Here is a 20,161-nt window from a genome sequence, read left to right on the forward strand (position 1 = left end):
TTAGGCAACAAAACAAATCAGACAAATGGAACTACATCAAACTAAAAATCTTCACAGCAAAGGAAACAATCAACAGACTGAAAAGGCAACCTACAGAATGGAAGAAAGTATTTGTAAACCACCTCTATATAAGGGGTTAATATCCAAAATATGTAAGAATCTCCTACAACTCAATAGTCCAAAACACCACCACAAAGAACCTGATTTAAAAATGAGCAAAGAACGTGAACAGACATTTCTATAAAAGAGATACAAATGGCCACCAGATATATGAAAAGCTGCTCAAGACCGCTAATCGTCAGGGAAATGCAGATTAAAATCATAATGAGATATCATCTCGAACCAGTTAGGATGGCAACTATTGAAAAAAACAAAAGATAACAAGTGTTGATGAGGATGTGGAGAAATTGGAACCTTATACACTGTTGGTGGGAATGCAGAATAGTGCAGCCACTATGGAAAACAATATGGAGGATCCTGAAAACACTAAAAATAGAACTACCATATAATTCAGCAATCCCTCTTCTGAGTATATATCCAGAAGAATTGAAAGCAGGGTCTCAGATATATCTGCACCTCCCATGTTCACTGCAGTATTATTCGAAATAGCCAAGATGATATAGAAACAACACAAATGTCCATTGATTGATGAATAGATAAAGAAAATGTGGTATACACATAAAATGGAATATTATTCAGCCTCAAAAAGAAGGAAATTTTGGCATTTGCAACAACATGGATGAACCTTGAGGAAATTATGCTAAGCGGAGTAAGCCAGTCATAGAAGAACAAACGCTACATGATTCCATTTATATGAAGTATCTTGGGGCTTCCCTGGTGGCGCAGTGGTTGAGAATCTGCCTGCTAATGCAGGGGGCACGGGTTCGAGCCCTGGTCTGGGAGGATCCCACATGCCGTGGAGCAACTGGGCCCGCGAGCCACAACGACTGAGCCCGCGTGTCTGGAGCCTGTGCTCCGCAACAAGAGAGGCCGCGATAGTGAGAGGCCCGCGCACCGCGATGAAGAGTGGCCCCCGCTTGCCACAACTAGAGAAAGCCCTCACATAGAAACGAAGACCCAACACAGCAAAAATAAATAAATTAATAAACTCCTACCCCCAACATCTTCTAAAAAAAAAAAATGGGCAGAAGACCTAAATAGACATTTTTCCAAAGAAGACATACTGATGGCCAAGAAGCACATGAAAAGCTGCTCAACATCACTAATTATTAGAGAAAATGCAAATCAAAACTACAATGAGGTATCACCTCACACCAGTTAGAATGGGCATCATTAGAAAATCTACAAACAACAGATGCTGGAGAGGGTGTGGAGAAAAGGGAACCCTCTTGCACTGTTGGTGGAAATGTAAATTGATTCAGCCACTATGGAGAACAGTATGGAGGTTCCTTAACTAAAACAGAATTATCATATGATCCAGCAATCCCACTACTGGGCATATACCCAGAAAAAACGATAGTTCAAAAACACACATGCACCCCAATGTTCATTGCAGCAGTATTTACAATAGCCAGGTCATGAAAGCAACCTAAATGCCCACTGACAGATGAATATATAAAGCCATAAAATGGGATGAAATCAGCTCATTTGTAGAGATGTGGATGGACCTAGAGACTGTCATACAGAGAGAAGTAAGTCAGAAAGAGAAAAACAAATATCGTATATTAATGCATATATGTGGAATCTAGAAAAATGGTACAGATGAACCAGTTTGCAAGGCAGAAATAGAGACACAGATGTAGAGAACAAACGTATGGACACCAAGGGGGGAAAGTGGACGGGGGCATGAACTGTGAGATTGGGATTGACATATATACACTAATATGTATAAAATAGATAACTAATAAGAACCTGCTGTATAATAAATAAATAAAATTAAATTTTTTTAAAAAAGGAGAAACACACAGGAGGAAGGTTTGAGTGCAAATAAATTAAAAAATCACTTTGCTGGTCAAAAAAACTCAAGAACAGGAAGCTCCTTAAGCTGGCACATGAGTCATCCCAAAGACTGTTCAGTGTGGTTCTGTTTCTAACACCCACTCTCAACCACCTGACAGTTCAGAGAAGATGAAGTTTCCTTTCCTGACATCAATAACACAGATGAAAGAAGCTCCCCCAGCTCCCGACATTCTCTCTGTTCTCCTGAAACATTTGGAGTAGTTTATTGCCCATCAATGATCCCTATTAATATTTGTAGCCTATTCTATCAGTGAGCTCCTAAATTTGCTACAGATGATATAGTATTTATTCTAAATCTACTTCTTTTGAACTTCAAATGCTACTATTAGTTGTGATGTACAAATGAATAGACAAAAGGTTTGAAAACCTTTTTAAAACCCTGGAACTATGGTAGATCCTTAGATCAGGTTCTAGCTATAACCATGTAAGGGGTTAAAATATGAGTTTAATTTCTTAAAGATAAGATTGGCAACTTGGCATACCATGAAGCACTAAGCCTGAAACACACATCTGTCCTCTCAGGCAGTCAGGAATCATTTACCGAGCACCTTCTATGCATCACGCGTGGTACCCAGGAGCCAGCAGTGAATAGCTATGGTCAGAAGATCCGACTTAGATTCATCCTTCTGCCAGAGCTTCAGCTCTTCCACAAATCACTTTACTCTGAATACAGAAATGCATGTGCATACACACACTCCCTTTAAAATCCGTCCTCGACAACAGCCATAATTCTATTTCTTTACCTTTTCTCCCTAACTACAATTTTAAGATAAAAATTTACTTTATTGCTTCCCATACGAAGTTATGATCATCATTCAAACCTTGTCTTTTAAAGAAAATGTTCTTCTTATGTTATTATGTCTCTAAATAAACCCTACAGTTCTCAAAGCAGCATACCACAGGAAATCAGATAGGTGAGCTCTACTTTTCATGGCTAAACTATAGGCAGGAAAGGTCCCCTCACTCTAGGAAGCACCCCCTACCCCTGAAGTGTGGTCCCTAAGTGCCTGGTGGTGGGAGACAGTGGAGAAGTTGAACCCAGAGCATTGTAGAAACTGCTTGGGCAGGATTTCAGCCCATAATTCTATGAGACTCAGGATTAGCCAATCCCCTTCCATTACTAATCATCACACGAGATAATGGTGTGGAGAAAAGAGAGATCTCACTATGAACGATGCCTTCATTGGTATCCTAGCAAAAGGTTACACTGTGTGTAGACAGGAACACAGAGTCCACATTTCTACTACACAAAGGTCAGGTGGTGTTACGGGGTTCATTGTGTCCCTCAAACTTCTTATGTTGATGTCCTAACTCTCAGTACCTCAGAACGTAACCTTATTTGGAGATATAGTTTTTGCAGGGGTAATCAGTTTAAATGAGGTCGTTAAGGGTGGAGTCTAATCCAATATTACTCATATCTTTGTAAAAAGGGGAAATTTCTTCACAGAGACACGTGTAGAGGGAAGATGGTATGAAAGGACACACGGAGAAATTGGCCATCTACAAGCCAGAGAGAGAGGTCTGGGACAGATCTTCCCCTCACGGCCCTCAGAAGGAACCAGCCTTGCCAATGACACCTTGATTTTGGACTTCTAGCCACCAGAGCTGTGAGACCATAAATTTCTGTTGTCCCCAGTCTGTGGTACTTTGTTACAACAGCCCTAGTAACATAAAACAGGTACCTTGAAGGGAAGGTATCAACAAAGGGGTGAATTAAGATGTACAAAGAACATTCATTGGTCAAGTCACATCCATGTTCTTTGCTTAATAGCTCTGAAAGGTATTTAATTCTAGAGTCTGGCAGAAAATATATAATAGTCACAGCAACTAACATTTATTGAACCCTCACTATGAGCCACGCTGTTCTATATGGTTTCTAACAACAATTAAATAAGGGATGTATTTTTAGCTGGCCCCATTTTACAGATGAGAACACAGACTTGCAAAAGTTACTTGTGTCATGGTCCCAGCAGTCATGTCAGCTTCCATCTTGCACGGGTTCCCACATTCTCTGTGGAAGCAGGATGGTGACTTAGGATGTCCTAGAATCACATACCACAGCAGTAACTGAATACCACTTTTGGCATGCGGATCCTGCTTCACATTAGGACAGCAAGAACAGCTATTAAAAGCAACTTCTAGTTCACTTATAATCCTCTGCCAAAGAAGGAGGGGGCCACAAAAAGGATGAGTAGAAATAAGAATCCTGTGCCAGAAATTAAGAAGAAGGGCCTTGGGCTTCCCTGGTGGCGCAGTGGTTGAGAGTCCGCCTGCCGATGCAGGGGACATGGGTTCGTGCCCCGGTCCGGGAAGATCCCACATGCCGTGGAGTGGCTGGGCCCGTGAGCCATGGCCGCTGAGCCTGTGCGTCCGGAGCCTGTGCTCCGCAACGGGTGAGGCCACAACAGTGAGAGGCCCGCGTACCGCAAAAAAAAAAAAAAAAGAAGAAGAAGGGCCTTGCTCTCCCTTGACCTAGTTGGCTCTAGCTAATAGGAAGGTTAACAGAATACGAAGGAGAAAGAGCAAGTTTTGACAGTGCATTTGTCAACCCTAAGGCTGTTATTAAAAATGAAAAAGAGCCCACTCTTCAAATCTACACCTATTAAAGTTAGAATGCTCTCTCCCCTGCCTCTTGGACGCAATAAACTAAATCAAAAACTTTGAGAAAGAAAAAACAAAAAAGGCACACAGCAACAGCCTCCTTTCCCTTTGTCTGTACTCCACTAAGAGGAATCTAACACTAGGTGCCCTTGCTGAGTTCCAGCTGAACAGGGAAATACCCTTCTAACTTGATGGCCCACTTACTCCCGTTCTTCTCCATCGTAATTCTACAGGCTCCATCCATCACTATTTTTTTCCAAAACCGATATCTACTCAGTCTACTTACTCTGTCTTGCCCAAGCACCTCTGATGACTTCTTACTGACTACATCTTTGGCCTGCATGGAAGGACCCTTGCATTCGAGCACCAACCTGCCTTCTCAGATCCTCTGCTCCCATCAGACCTAACTGAACCCCAGGCCTAAGCCCCACCTTCGTCCGTGCTTCCCTAAGAACACGCTATTTACTTTGCTAATCTCGTGACTATCCCCTGCGGGTTTCTAACCTAGAACACCTCTTTGACTCATCTTGGGGTTATTCCGCCAAGCCCCTTTCAGTATTACTCCTTCTCTCCCTCCCTTCCACACCAGCCAGCCTCTCCCGTGGCAAAATTAACCATTCCCTTCCCTAGAGTCTCCTAACATTTTGGACATCCTCTTCAAGGAGATCCAAATACTCTGCAACTTTTTTTTTTTTTTTGCGGTATGCGGGCCTCTCACTGTTGTGGCCTCTCCCGTTGCGGAGCACAGGCTCCGGACGCGCAGGCTCAGCGGTCATGGCTCACCGGCCCAGCCGCCCCGCAGCACGTGGGAACCCCCCCGACCAGGTCACGAACCCGTGTCCCCTGCATCAGCAGGCGGACTCTCAACCACTGCGCCACCAGGAAAGCCCCTCTGCAACTTTTTGTTGTCATACTTTTTCAATCCCAATGGACAGACGAGAGAGGGACATTTTCCTCATCTTTTTTCCAGCCCTAACACATCCAGCGCCTAGCACACTCTAGGGTGGGAAGTCGTTAAACCTCCCATTCCCGTTCAGTAAACGGAATTGAACTGGGCCAGTCACTTAACTTCGGAATCTGTTTCTTCATTTGCAACATTATGAGATTCTGGCTATTCTGCCTATCTTATGGAGTTGCTATGGAAACCAAATGGGATAATGTGTGGGAAAGTACACTGAAAACTAAAAAGCACTTATGGCTACAGAGCTGTACTGCTCCTTTAGCAGAGAAGCCATGTTTCTCGTCTTTTGTAGCACACAGAAGGAAGGACCACATGTTATCAAAGAAGTCAGAGGACTGGGAGGGGACCGTGCATCATGAGGCTTTGGCAAAGAGCATGAAGCAAAACACATGGGCAGGTTATCTCCACTCAGCCAAGTCAGTACCATTCCTTCCATACTATACCTCACCAACCTCCAGATTCCAGGTGGATTCTCTAGGGGTTATTCATTCGAGTCTGTGCCATTATCCATAGACCCTAACACCACATAAAACACTATGATTAGAAGGACCTAATCAATACTAATCAGAATTCCTCCTTGGCACAAACACTGCCACTACATTCCATATGAAATTCAAGTCAGAAAAGGGCATTTAGTGGACCATGCCTTCCTAATTCCAAAATATTAATAAACCCAAACTCCAGGAAACACTGTCTTCACGTAGATCTTTTGCAATAACGTTAAAATCTCAGTTATTCAGTGCACTTCCTTTTTTTTTTTTTTTCAGTTGCAGAAACCAAACACATGAATCAGACTACATGGTAAGCAAAGTAATCCTCAGAAGGTCAATTATACTTAGGTGAATTACTTCCCAAGATGATGTTATTTTTACTGAATTTTTTTTTTCTGGTATCAAATATTCTCTAAGAAGTCTTCTGTTGGCTGAAGTTCTATACATCGTCTTTGCCATATGCAGATTTTTACATCCCCCAAATAAAATATTTCAAAGGCTTTTTAAAAGCACTAATAGTTCATAAGGATATAAAAATGTCTTACCTCTTTGGGGAAAAAAGGTCCAAGGATAGAATAGCACATCATGGAACCTAAGTTAATGGAAGCTGCTGATATCAGTACAAAAATCTGTTCTCTTGAAAGCTGCCTGGCTGTCTCCCTTGCACCTCCTGGAGGGCCATCACCTTGAAGGCAAACATGCTGTAATTACAGACATGTAATTGGGGCTACTGATCAAAGTACAGAAATGTCACTTCTGTGCACAGAAATGCACTCAAGATAACATTTGCTGAGCTAAGGGCTATTTTGAATACAGCACATTTGATCAAATGTAACACAATCCCTGTATATCACTGCAATTTTCAAAATATATCACTTTCATTTACATACTATTCCCTATTAGGATTTCAGTGCACAATTTATCAAACCATCTGCTTTGTTTTGCCTTCACCATAAGGTCTATTTCTTTCACCTTTAATAGATTCCTTCAAGAAGGACGAGGCCACAGGGTGATCTCCAGAGTACTGTTCTCTGAAGTATAGTGTGCTTTCTCAAGTTACTAGCTTCATATGCTACATGGACTCAATCACATTTTAAGCATGTCATGTTAGCGGTTTATTATTGAAGTCAAGTGAAGTGTAAGTAGGAGAAAATAAGCTAAATCATTCAACTGGAGAATTAATACTTACAATGGCAGCTCCTGGAAAGACAAGTGCCATGAATCTGTAAATCAGTGTTTTACAATAATTACAGGTCTTCTGCATCAATTAATTTAATACTTATTCCCAGGGCTAAATTTCCATTTAATTTAAAGACACGAGGTCATTTACTCAGTTCCAAACATCCAGTAAATCTATTTGCTATTTTTAAATTAAATGATTTTGAGATAAAAGAAATTTAAGTAAGAAAAGTATATTTGAATTGCTCTATTTTTTCAGAGGTTGCCATTGTTGTCTAGAAAAAAATCTGTGCAACAGGAAGAAGTCTTAAAACTTAAAAATTCTGGTAGTGGATGAGGAAGGGAACTGAGAGAAAGTTAAAGGGGCGAGAGGGACAACAGTGGGGCTCGTTTTCGTTTGTCTAACAGGCACACTTATTTGAATGCATTCTTAAACACATAGTACTTAAAAGTAGAGCTACAGAGAGAAAGTCATTAGAGGCCACATCCGCACCACCCCAGTGCGCAAACTTTAACCCTTTCCAGAGAGAAAAAACACGCTGACCCGAGCCCCACTGCCAGGCCCCTCCTTTTCGAATCTCTCGCAAACAAAGCACGCTAAAGCTAATTGAATTGCTGTTAAAGAGACACGACCCAAGCCACAGAGGTACATCCGGCCTCGCTGCTCTCTGTAACCTCCTGGGGGGCGTGGGCCTTCGGGGTCCCCCGACGAGTCCATGGGCAGTGCGCGGACTCCTGCGCCGCAGCTCCCGGGTCCAAGCCCGCACCCTCGGACTCGACCTTGAACGAGCGGAAAGGCGGGCGGCGATTGCTCAGCCGGGCCCAGGCATCCCAGATTCCCTACGGGAAGCGCCCCCGGGAGTTCCACGCGGCCCTAGAGGATAGGGAGGAGCTCCGGGAGGGGGGGCGAGGGCGGGCGGAGGGCGGAGCAAGGAATTTTTTTTTAAGGCATAGGCTGTTTATGTCCACCGCTTAGGATGTGCTGTACTTTTTCTCTCTGTATGAGAGGAAAAAAAAAAAAAAAAAGGATGAGTCTATATTTCATATAGTTGAACCCCCTACCTTAAAATGAGTAAAATTTAGGAATACTAAGAGTAAGAAAGGAAGCTAGGTAGACACAGAAAAGATAGGGAACACCTAAACTTAAAAACACAAATGTGAATTAGAAAATTAGGTTCATAACGACCCCTTTTTTTTTTTTAAGTGAAAGCAAGTTTATTTAGAGAGATACACATTCCATAGGCAGAATGCAGTCCGTCTCAGAAGGCAAGAGCAGCCCAGATTTTTTATTTAAAGTGTGTTATTTTTCGTAGTGGGTAAACGATGTGGTGTTTGTAATCACTGAAGCCAGACATTAGTAACATGGCAATGAATTAACTGATGTGAAGTACCCGGATTAGAAAAATATTTGCGGGAATGCTGAAGACGCATGGCGGAGTGGCTGGGAGTATCCCCCCTGAGGCAGAGGCTTGAGGTTCAGTTCAAGGCACTAGTCGGCCCTCTGTATCCTGCTTCTGCATTTCTCGAATTCAACCAAGGAGGGAGGGGACTGAAAATATATTTTTTAATTTTTTTGGAAATTTCCAAAAAACAAAATTTGAATTTGCCAAGCAGTAGCAACGATTTACATATCATTTAAATTCTGTTTACAACTATTTATACATCGTTTACACTGTATTGGGTATTATAAGTAATCTAGAAATGATTTAAAGCAAATGGAAGGGTGTGCTGTAAGATATATGCAAATTCTATGCCATTTTGTATAAGGGACTTGAGCATATGCACTGGGGAACCGATACCCTCTGATACCAAGGGATGACTGTACTAGCTGTATGTGACTTTGGACCACAGGTCAGTTTCTCCATCTGTGTGACTGGGATTATAATGCCTATCTTGTAAGATGGCTGTGAGCACTGGTGATAAACTATGTGAAGGGCTTGGCACTCGAACATGACGGCTGCTATGTTACTCTCACCCTCACAATTTTCTGGCACAAAAAAATAAGAGGCTTCCCTTATCTTCAACTTATTTACTATTTGGGAAGGGTTAATGTTTGAAGACTGGGAAATTCTTAATTTGGGGCCAAGGTGAAATAAAGTAACTCAAGACCATTGAGTTACTACCTAGTGCCAAGCATTGCAAGTTCAAAGATAAGTGAGCCCCATCCAGCCTCTGCCCCTAAGCATACATACCTCCTTCTAGCAGATAAAACAGACACTGATTAACTATTTATTATAATGCAATGAGTTCTATAAGAGAAACATATTGGAAGAACTGTTTACTTTGGCTAAATGAGTCCAGGCTGGCTTCCTGAGGAAGTGATGTTACAGTGGGTCTTGAAGATTATGTAAAAATTCCTGGGTGAGCAGGCAGGTTAGAAGAGGTTTTAGAGCCATTCTAAACAGGATTAGCTCTAGCAAAGTTTCCTTGAAGCAGCCTCCAGAATCTTTATGATCTAATCCCTGCCTGTTTCCCCAATCTTATTTTATTCTGCATTCTCGCTCCAGTCTAACATCAAGTTATAGAGGAGAATTTTTTTGAATTACTTCTTTGATGACTACACCCCCCTTTTTTTTTCTCTCTTTCTGGATTGCTCTTTATGTAGCTATTGGGTCGCTAGACTATTGGGTCCCCTTACTTATTACTCTTTTTCTCTTCTACTTTTCATCTCTTTCTCTCTTTGCTTCATCTTATTGGAAGTTTCCTTAACTTTATGTTCCAATCCTTCAACTGAATTTTTCATTTCTGTTGTCATGTATTTCCCTCTATCCTCATTCCCATTCCCTCCCCATCAGCAATCCTTCTTGCATGTTTAATACAAATTTTTTGTTTTTATATATTTTAATAAAATGCATGTTCTTGTTTTGCATCCATCTACTTTTTTTTTTTTTTTGGCGGTATGCGGGCCTCTCATTGCTGTGGCCCCTCCCGTTGCGGAGCACAGGCTCCGGACGCGCATGCTCAGCGGCCGTGGCTCACGGGCCCAGCCGCTCCGCGGCATGTGGGATCCTCCTGGACCGGGGCACGAACCCGCATCCCCTGCATCGGCAGACGGACTCTCAACCACTGCGCCACCAGGAAAGCCCACATCCATCTACTTTTAATTTACAATAAGATTTTGTGGTACACATATTCATACCCCTATCTTCCTCTCACATCTAACCTCTCTTTCCCATCCTCCTTCCAGATCCTTAGTGTTACGGTCGAAAATATTATCTCATTCGTCTTCTGTGGCTGCTATAACAAATAACCACAAATTTGGAGCTTAAAATAAGCTGCAGTTCTGCAGGCCAGCAGTTCAACATGAATTTCACTGAGCCAAAATCCAAAATGATCTCTTCATCTCAAGATCTTTAACTTAATCACCCTTTTTTCCAAATAAGGTAACATTTATAACTTGCAGGGATTAGGATATGGACATATCTTTGGGATCAATTATCAGCCTACCACAATCACCTATTCATATTTTTATATGTTCATGTAGACATATATACACATGTGAAACATTTTTTCTTTACAAACTAAAATGGAATAATATCGTCTCTGTTTAAATGTCACTTCCTCAGAGATCATTCTTACCCCATATCAAAACACAGACCCATAACCTTTTTTTTAACATCTTTATTATAGTATAATTGCTTTACAATGTGTGTTAGTTTCTGCCATATAACAAAGTGAATCAGCTATTCATATACATACATATATCCCCATATCCCCTCCCCCTTGTGTCTCCCTCCCACCCTCCCAATCCCACCCTTCATTTTCTGCTTAAATGAGCAAAAGTTGTTTCTTTTAATAGCAACAGGGAACCCTGATTGCTACAAATGCTAGGAAGAAAAATAAAGAAGGCTTAAGGGACACCATAACCCTTTGTCCCTTAATCCTTCTTTATTTTTCTTCCTAGCATTTGTAGCAATCAGGGTTCCCTGTTGCTATTAAAAGAAATAACTTTTGCTCATTTAAGCAGACACTGAATGTATCACAGGTTATTAGGTAAGGCACAGGGTTATCAGGAGGATTATGCACACCACTTAGAGGCTACGTGCCTAAAATCACAGCACAGGAGCGGCCCAGTACCCAGACTGCGTCAGCACTGCTGGAGGTAGGCACCAGACACTACAGTCAGAATCTCATCCCTACTCCCCTGGAATGCTGCCCTCCCTGCACCGGGGGGATTTCAGGTGAGGCCATCTGCTTCCACTTACTTGCTTCCATCACGTGTCAAAATCTGGTATGTTTGAAGTCAGGGAGTGAAAATTCTCCAACTTTGCTCTTTTTCAAGAGCAGTCTAAATATTCTGGGTCCTTTGAATTTCAATAGAAATGTTAGAATCAGCTCTCAATTTCTCCAAAAAAAACCTGGGGGGGATTCTTATTGGGATTTTGTTGACTCTATAGATCAATTTAGAGAGAACTGACATCCAATTAATATTGTTTTTTTATTCATGAACGTGATATATCTCTCCACTGACATCAATCTTCTTTAATTTCTTTCAGAAATGTTTTGCAGTTGTCATTGTAGAGGTATCTATGACATGCCTCACGTCAAGTTATTCCTAAATATTTTGGTTTTAGAAGTTATTAAAATGGATTTTTTTACATTAACTTTTCCAATCACTTGTTGATTATATATAAAAGTAAATTAATTTTTATATTAATTTTGTATCCTGCAATCTTGCTAAATTTCCTCATTAGTTCAAACAGTTGTTTTATAGATTCTTTTAGATTTTCTGCATAATCATGTCATATATGAATGAGTTTTACTTCTTCCTTTCTGAAGTGTATGCTTTCATTTTTCACTTACTTTATTGCACTGACTAGGATTACCAGGAAAATGTTGAATAGAAGGGTTGAGAATGGAGATACTCACTTTGTTCCCAATCTTAGGAAGAAAACACTAGGTCTTCTACCATTAAGTATGAGGCTAGCTGTCGATTTTTCATATGTACATTTTATCAGATTGAGGAAATTCTCATATTTCTAATGTATTGAGGGACATTAACATGAATTGGTGTTGGATTTTTATCAGAAGTGTCTTTTGAATTTATTGTAAATAATTTTTCTTATTTATTTTTCTGATATGATAAACTGATCAATTTTCTACTGTTAATCCAACCTTGCATTCTTGGGATAAACCCAATTTAGGACATACAGTATTATCTTTTTTATATAAGGTGGGTTCAATTTGCTAAATTGGATAAGGATTTTTTACCTATGCTTATGAGTAATGTTGTCCTGTAATTTTCTTTTCTTTTGTCAGGTTTTGGTATCATGGTAATCCTGGACTTGTAAAACAAGATGGAAGTTTTGCCTACTCCCAATATTTTCTGGATGAGTTTGTATGAGATTAGTGTTATTTTTTCCTTAAATGTCTGATAGAATTCACCAGCGAAACCACTGCTTTCACTTTCTTTTGACTTATTTTGCCCTTATTTTTTATACTTTAGAAACATATCATTGATGTTAGCCCTTTCTTCTTTTCTAATATTAGCACAAAAGGTTTTAAATTTCTCTCTATGCACTACATCCTGCAAATTATCATATAATTTGAAATATTTTCTAATTTTCCTTATTTATTTATTTTTCCCATGGATTAATAAGAAGTGTGTTTCTAATTTTCAATTATTGGGGGATTTTCCAGATATCTTTATATTATTGATTTCTGATTTAATTTTATTGTGGAATATTTCTATCCTGGAAATTTCAATCTCTTAAAATTTATTGAAAGTTGTCTTATAGCATGGCATGCATCCATCTTTGTAAACCGTATCATGTGCACTTGAAAATAATAATATTCTACTGTTGTTGGATGTAGTATTTTATAAAAGTTATTAGGTCAGAGTGATAGATTTTTTCATACCTTCTATGATCTTACTTATTTTGTCTAATTTTTCTGTCAATTGCTAAGAGGGAGATGTTCAAATCTCCAACCATAATTTTGAGTTTGTTTCTCATACCATTTAATTTCTGCATATATATATATATATATATATATATATATATATATTTGTTATGTCTCCCCAGTGAACTTGCTCATTTGTCATTTCTGATTGTGAAATACCTCTATCATTAGTAATAGTTTGGAAGTATATTTTATCTGATATTAACATAGTCACTACAGCCTTTTTGTTTATTGGTTGCATGGTATATCTTTTCTCATCCTTTTACTCTTAAACTATTTAAAAATGCATCTCTTCCAGTTTCAAGATTGGTTCAAGATGGCAGAATAGAAGGACATGTGCTCACTCTGTCTTGTGAGAGCACCGGAACCACAACTAGTGGCTGAACAATCAACAACAGGAAGACACTGGAACTCACCAAAAAAGATACCCCACATCCAAAGACAAAGGAGAAGCCACAGTGAGACGGTAGGAGGAGCGCAATCACAATAAAATAAAATCCTATAACTGCTGGGTGGGTGACTTACAAACTGGAGAACACTTATACCACAGAAGTCTACCCACTGGAGTGAAGGTTCTGAGCCCCACATCTGGTTTCCCAACCTGGGGGTCCGGCAACGGGAGGAGGAATTCCTAGAGAATCAGATTTTGAAGTCTAGTGGGATTTCATTGCAGGACTTTGACAGGACTTGGGGAAACAGAGACTCCACTCTTGGAGGGCACACACAAAGTAGTGTGTGCATCGGGACCCAGGGGAAGGAGCAGTGACCCCGGGGGAGACTGAACCAGACCTACCTGCTAGTGTTGGAGGGTCTCCTGCAGAGGCGGGGGGTGGCTGTGGCTCACTGTGAGGACAAGGACATTGACAGCAGAAGCTCTGGGAAGTACACCTTGGCGTGAGCCCTCTCAGAGCCCACCATTAGCCCTACCAAAGAGCTGGGTAGGCTCCAGTGTTGGGTCGCCTCAGGCCAAACAACCAACAGGGAGGGAACCCAGCCCCACCCATCAGCTGACAAGTGGATTAAAGTTTTACTGAGCTCTGCCCACCAGATCAACACACAGCTCTACCCACCACCAGTCCTGCCCATCAGGAAGCTTGCACAAGCCTCTGAGATAGCCTCATCCACCAGAGGGCAGACAGCAAAAGCAAGAAGAACTATAATTCTGCAGCCTGTGGATCAAAAACCACATTCACAGGAAGACAGACAAGATGAAAAGGCAGAGGACTTTGTATCAGATGAAGGAACAAGATAAAAACCCAGAAAAACAACTAAATGAAGTGGAGATACGCAATCTTCCAGAAAAAGAATTCAGAATAATGATAGTGAAGATGATCCAGGACTTCGGAAAAAGAATGGAGGCAAAGATCGAGAAGATGCAAAAAATGTTTAACAAAGACCTAGAAGAATTAAAGAACAAACAAACAGAGATGAACAATACAATAACTGAAATGAAAAATACACTAGAAAGAATCAATAGCAGAATAACTGAGGCAGAAGAATGGATAAGTGATCTGGAAGACAGAACGGTGGAATTCACTGCTGCGGAACAGAATAAAGAAAAAAGAATGAAAAGAAATGAAGACAGCCTAAGAGACCTCTGGGACAACATTAAATGCAACAAGATTTGCATTAGAGGGGTCCCAGAAGGAGAAGAGAGAGAGAAAGGACCCAAGAAAATATTTGAAGAGATTATAGTTGAAAACTTACCTAACATGGGAAAGGAAATAGCCACCCAAGTCCAGGAAGTGCAGAGAGTCCCTGGCAGGATAAACCCAAGGATAAACATGCCGAGACACATACTAATCAAATTGACAAAAATTAAAGACAAAGAAAAAGTATTAAAAGCAACAAGGGACAAATGACAAATAACATACAAGGGAACTCCCATAGGGTTAACAGCTGATTTCTCAGCAGAAACTCTACAAGCCAGAAGGGAGTGGCACAATATACTTAAGGTGATGAAAGGGAAGAACCTACAACCAAGATTACTCTACCCGGCAAGGATCTCATTCAGATTCGATGGAGAAATCAAAAGCTTTACACAGAAGCAAAAGCTAAGAGAATTCTGCACCACCAAACCACCTCTACAACAAATGCTAAAGGAACTTCTCTAAGTGAGAAACACAAGAGAAGAAAAGGACCTGCAAAACAAACCTATAATTATTAAGAAAATGGTTATAGAAACATACATATTGATAATTACCTTAAATGTGAATGGATTAAATGCTCCAACCAAAAGACAGGCTCATTGAAAGGATACAAAAACAAGACCCATATATATGCTGTCTACAAGAGACCCACTTCAGACCTAGGGACACATACAGACTGAAAGTGAGAGGATGGAAAAAGATATTCCATGCAAATGGAAATCAAAAGAAAGCTGGAGTAGCAATAGTCATATCAGATAAAATAGACTTTAAAATAAAAAAGGTTACAATTATAAATATATATGCACCCAACATAGGAGCACCTCAATACACAAGGCAAATGCTAACAGCTATAAAAGAGGAAATCGACAGTAACACAATAATAGTGGGGGACTTTAACACCTCACTTACACCAATGGACAGATCATCCAGACAGAAAATTAATAAGGAAACACAAGCTTTAAATGACACAATAGACCAGATAGATTTAATTGATATTTATAGGACATTCCATCCAAAACCAGCAGATTACACTTTCTTTTCAAGTGCACACGGAACATTCTCCAGGATAGAACACATCTTGGGTCACAAACAAAGCCTCAGTAAATTTAGGAAAATTGAAATCATATCAAGCATCTGTTCTGACCACAACGCTATGAGATTAGAAATCAATTACAGGGAAAAAAGTGTAAAAAACACAAACATATGGAGGCTAAACAATATGTTACTAAATAACCAAGAGATCACTGAAGAAATCAAAAAGTAAATAAAAAAATACCTAGAGACAAATGACAAAGAAAACATGACAATCCAAACCTATGGGATGGAGCAAAAGCAGTTCTAAGAGGGAAGTTTATAGCAATACAAGCCTACCTCAAGAAACAAGAAAAATCTGAAATAAACAATCTAACCTTACACCTAAAGGAACTAGAGAAAGAAGAACAAACAAAACCCAAAGTTAGCAGAAGGAAAGAAATCATAAAGATCAGAGCAGACATAAATGAAATAGAAACAAAGAAAACAATAGCAAAGATCAATAAAACTAAAAGCTGGTTCTTTGAGAAGACAAACAAAATTGATAAACCTTTAGCCAGACTCAACAAGAAAAAGAGGGAAAGGACTCAAATCAGTAAGATTAGAAGTGAAAAAGGAGAAGTTACTACGGACACCGCAGAAATACAAAGCATCCAAAGAGACTACTACAAGCAATTCTATGCCAATAAAATGGACAACCTGGAAGAAATGGACAAATTCTTAGAAAGATATAACCTTCCAAGACTGAACAAGGAAGAAATAGGGAATATGAACAGACCAATCACAAGTAATGAAATTGAAACTGTGATTAAAAATCTTCCAACAAACAAACACCCAGGACCAGATGGCTTCATAGGCGAATTCCATCAAACATGTAGAGAAGAGCTAACATCGATCCTTCTCAAACTCTTCCAAAAAACTGCAGAGGAAGGAACACTCCCAAACTCATTCTATGAGGTCACCATCACCCTGATACCAAAACATGATAAGGATACTACAAAAAAAAAGAAAATTACAAACGAATATCACTGAGGAGTATAGATGTAAAAATCCTCAACAAAATACTAGCAGACAGAATCCAACAACACATTAAAAGGATCATACACCATGATCAAGTAGGATTTATCCCAGGGATGCAAGGATTCTTCAATATATGCAAATCAATCAATGTGATACACCATATTAACAAATTGAAGGATAAAAACTATTTGATAATCTCAATAGATGCAGAAAAGTTTTTGAAAAAATTCCACACCCATTTATGATAAAAGCTCTCCAGAAAGTAGGCATAGAGGGAACCTACCTCAATATAATAAAGGCCATATATGACAAATCCACAGCCAACATCATTCTCAATGGAGAAAACCTGAAACCATTTCCACTAAGATCAGGAACAAGATAAGGTTGCCCACTCTCACCACTATTATTCAACATAGTTTTGGAAGGTTTAGACACAGCAATCAGAGAAGAAAAAGAAATAAAAGGAATCCAAATCAGAAAAGAAGTACAGCTCTCACTGTTTGCAGATAACGTGATACTATACACAGAGAATCCTAAAGAAGCCAGAAAACTACCAGAGCTAATCAATGAATTTGGTAAAGTTGCAGGATACAAAATTAATGCACAGATATCTCTTGCATTCCTATACACTAATAATAAAAAATGTGAAAGAGAAATTAAGGAAACACTCCCATTTACCATTGCAACAAAAAGAATAAAATACCTAGGAATAAACCTACCTAGGGAGACAAAAGACCTGTATGCAGAAAACTATAAGACACTGATGAAAGAAATTAAAGATAATACCAGCAGATGGAGAGATATACCGTGTTCTTGGATTGGAAGAATCAATATTGTGAAAATGAATATACTACCCAAAGAAATCTACAGAGTCAATGCAATCCCTATCAAATTACCAATGGCATTTTTTACAGAACTAGAACAAAATATCTTAAAATTTGTATAGAGGCACAAAAGACCCCGAATAGCCAAAGCAGTCTTGAGGGAAAAAAATGGAGCTAGAGGAATCAGACTCCCTGACTTCAGACTATACTACAAAGCTACAGTAATCATGACAATATGGTACTGGCACAAAACCAGAAATATAGATCAATGGAACAGGATAGAAAGCCCAGAGATAAACCCACGCACCTATGGTCAAGTAGTCTATGACAAAAGAGGCAAGGATATACAATGGAGAAAAGACAGTCTCTTCAATAAGTGGTGCTGGGAAAACTGGACAGCTACATGTAAAAGAATGAAATTAGAACATTCCCTAACACCATACACAAAAATAAACTCAAAGTAGATTAGAGACCTAAATGTAAGACCGGACACTATGAAACTCTTAGAGGAAACCATAGGAAGAACACTCTTTGACAAAAATCACAGCAAGATCTTTTTTGATCTACCTCCTAGAGCAATGGAAATAAAAACAAAAATAAACAAATGGGACCTAATGAAACTTAAAAGCTTTTGCAAAGCAAAGGAAATTACAAACAAGGTGAAAAGAGAACCCTCAGAATGGGAGAAAATATTTGCAAACGAATCAACGGACAAAGGATTAATCTCCAAAATATATAAACAGTTCATGCAGCTCAATATTAAAGAAACAAACAACCCAATCCAAAAATGGGCAGAAGACCTAAATAGACATTTCTCCAAAGAAAACATACAGATGGCCAAGAAGCACATGAAAAGCTGCTCAACATCACTAATTATTAGAGAAATTCAAATCAAAACTACAATGAGGTATCACCTCACACCAGTTAGAATGGGCATCATCAGAAAATCTACAAACAACAAATGCTGGAGAGGGTGTGGAGAAAAGGGAACCCTCTTGCACTGTTGGTGGGAATGTATATTGATACAGTCACTATGGAGAACAGTATGGAGGTTCCTTAGAAAACTAAAAACAGAATTACCATATGACCCAGGAATCCCACTCCTGGGCATATACCCTGAGAAAACCATAATTCAAAAAGACACATGCACCCCAATGTTCACTGCAGCACTATTCACAATAGCCAGGTCATGGAAGCAACCTAAATGTCCATCGACAGACGAATGGATAAAGAAGATGTGGTACATATATACAATGGAATATTACTCAGCCATAAAACGGAACAAAATTGTCATTTGTAGAGACGTGGATGGATCTAGAGACTGTCATACAGAATGAAGTAAGTCAGCAAGAGAAAAACAAATATCGTACAAATATTCCACACGTATATGTGGAATGTAGAAAAATGGTACAGATGAACTGGTTTGCAGCACAGAAATAGAGACACAGATGTAGAGAACAAACGTATGGACACCAAGGAGGGAAAGTGGTAGGATGAATTGGGAGATTGGGATTGACATATATACACTAATATGTATAAAATAGGTAACTAATAAGAACCTGCTGTATAAAAAAATTAAATTAAATTTTAAAAAATTGCATCTCTTCCAAAAGAAAAAAGGGAAAGTCCTGGCCATCTGCTTTCACTGCAAGGGCATGGGTTCAATCTTCAATCCCTAGTCGGGGAACTTAGATCTCACAAGACTTGCGGCCAAATAAATAAATATGCATCTCTTATAGACAGAATATAGTTGATGTTTTAAAAATCCATTCTAATGATCTCTGTCTTTTAATTTGAGCAGATAGTCTATTTACATTTAAGATGAGTATTGACATGGTTGGATTTAAGTCTACTGTTTTATATCTCCCCATCTGTTATTTTTATTAATTTCTTCTTTCTTTTCTTTTTATTTAATTGAAAACAAGTTTTGGAATTACATTTTAATTTATCTGTTGTGTTTTTAGGTATGTCTCTTTGAATTATATTTTAGTGTTTGCTTAGGGTTTACAAAACACATTTCTAACGTTTCTGATCTATTTTGAGTTAATATTGTAGCACTTCATGCAAAACATAAGAACCTTACCCCCATATAGGTCCACTTATGCTGTGCCAGCTTCTAATCATTTATATTCTAGTTTTCATAAGCATTATATCTAGAAATGATATAAGTCCATAATAAAATGTTATAATTTTTGCTTTAAATGTTTACATGTATTTTTTAATTAATAAGAAAAATAATGTATCATGAATGATACATTGCAGAGACTCTGGATTCTCTTTTATTCTTTCAAAGAATATTGATTTTTTTTTTCTTTTTAAATTTCAGCAGAGGTAATCCACCTTGACTCAAACTTTATAATCTGTTTCTCCAGTGATGGGAAGTAGCTGAAATCTCTGTGTATTTTCTTTAGCTTTAATTGTGCTGCTTTGAGTTTACCCCATGCATGTGTAGCTTGGGGCCAGTCAGAGATTTAGCTGGGTCTATACACAGAATATCGGTCTGCCCCTCTCTGGCTCTCTCCT

The 20,161-nt window shown here is 39.2% G+C and overlaps 1 protein-coding gene across 5 annotated transcripts in view; it reads right to left on the reverse strand.

The window, feature by feature from the left end:
• SLC18B1 (solute carrier family 18 member B1) overlaps positions 1 to 20,161 on the reverse strand; it is a 48,435-nt gene that overhangs the window by 21,894 nt on the left and 6,380 nt on the right. For 3 of the 5 annotated variants that reach the window (XM_082668930.1, XM_082668927.1, XM_082668928.1), the window contains exons 1-2: positions 7,888 to 8,068; positions 6,579 to 6,718 (exon numbers count right to left, since the gene is read on the reverse strand). In XM_082668930.1, coding sequence (XP_082525056.1) covers positions 6,579 to 6,718; positions 7,888 to 7,930 — 183 coding nt within the window. In that variant the 5' untranslated portion in view covers positions 7,931 to 8,068. Of the gene's footprint in view, positions 1 to 5,994; positions 6,059 to 6,578; positions 6,719 to 7,887; positions 8,069 to 20,161 lie in introns of those variants that run through there. The other 2 variants (XM_082668931.1, XM_082668929.1) reach the window with 2 other exon arrangements.

Source organism: Grampus griseus, assembly GCF_964374135.1.
Source record: "Grampus griseus genome assembly, chromosome: 13".
NCBI classification, from domain to species: Eukaryota; Metazoa; Chordata; class Mammalia; order Artiodactyla; family Delphinidae; genus Grampus; species Grampus griseus.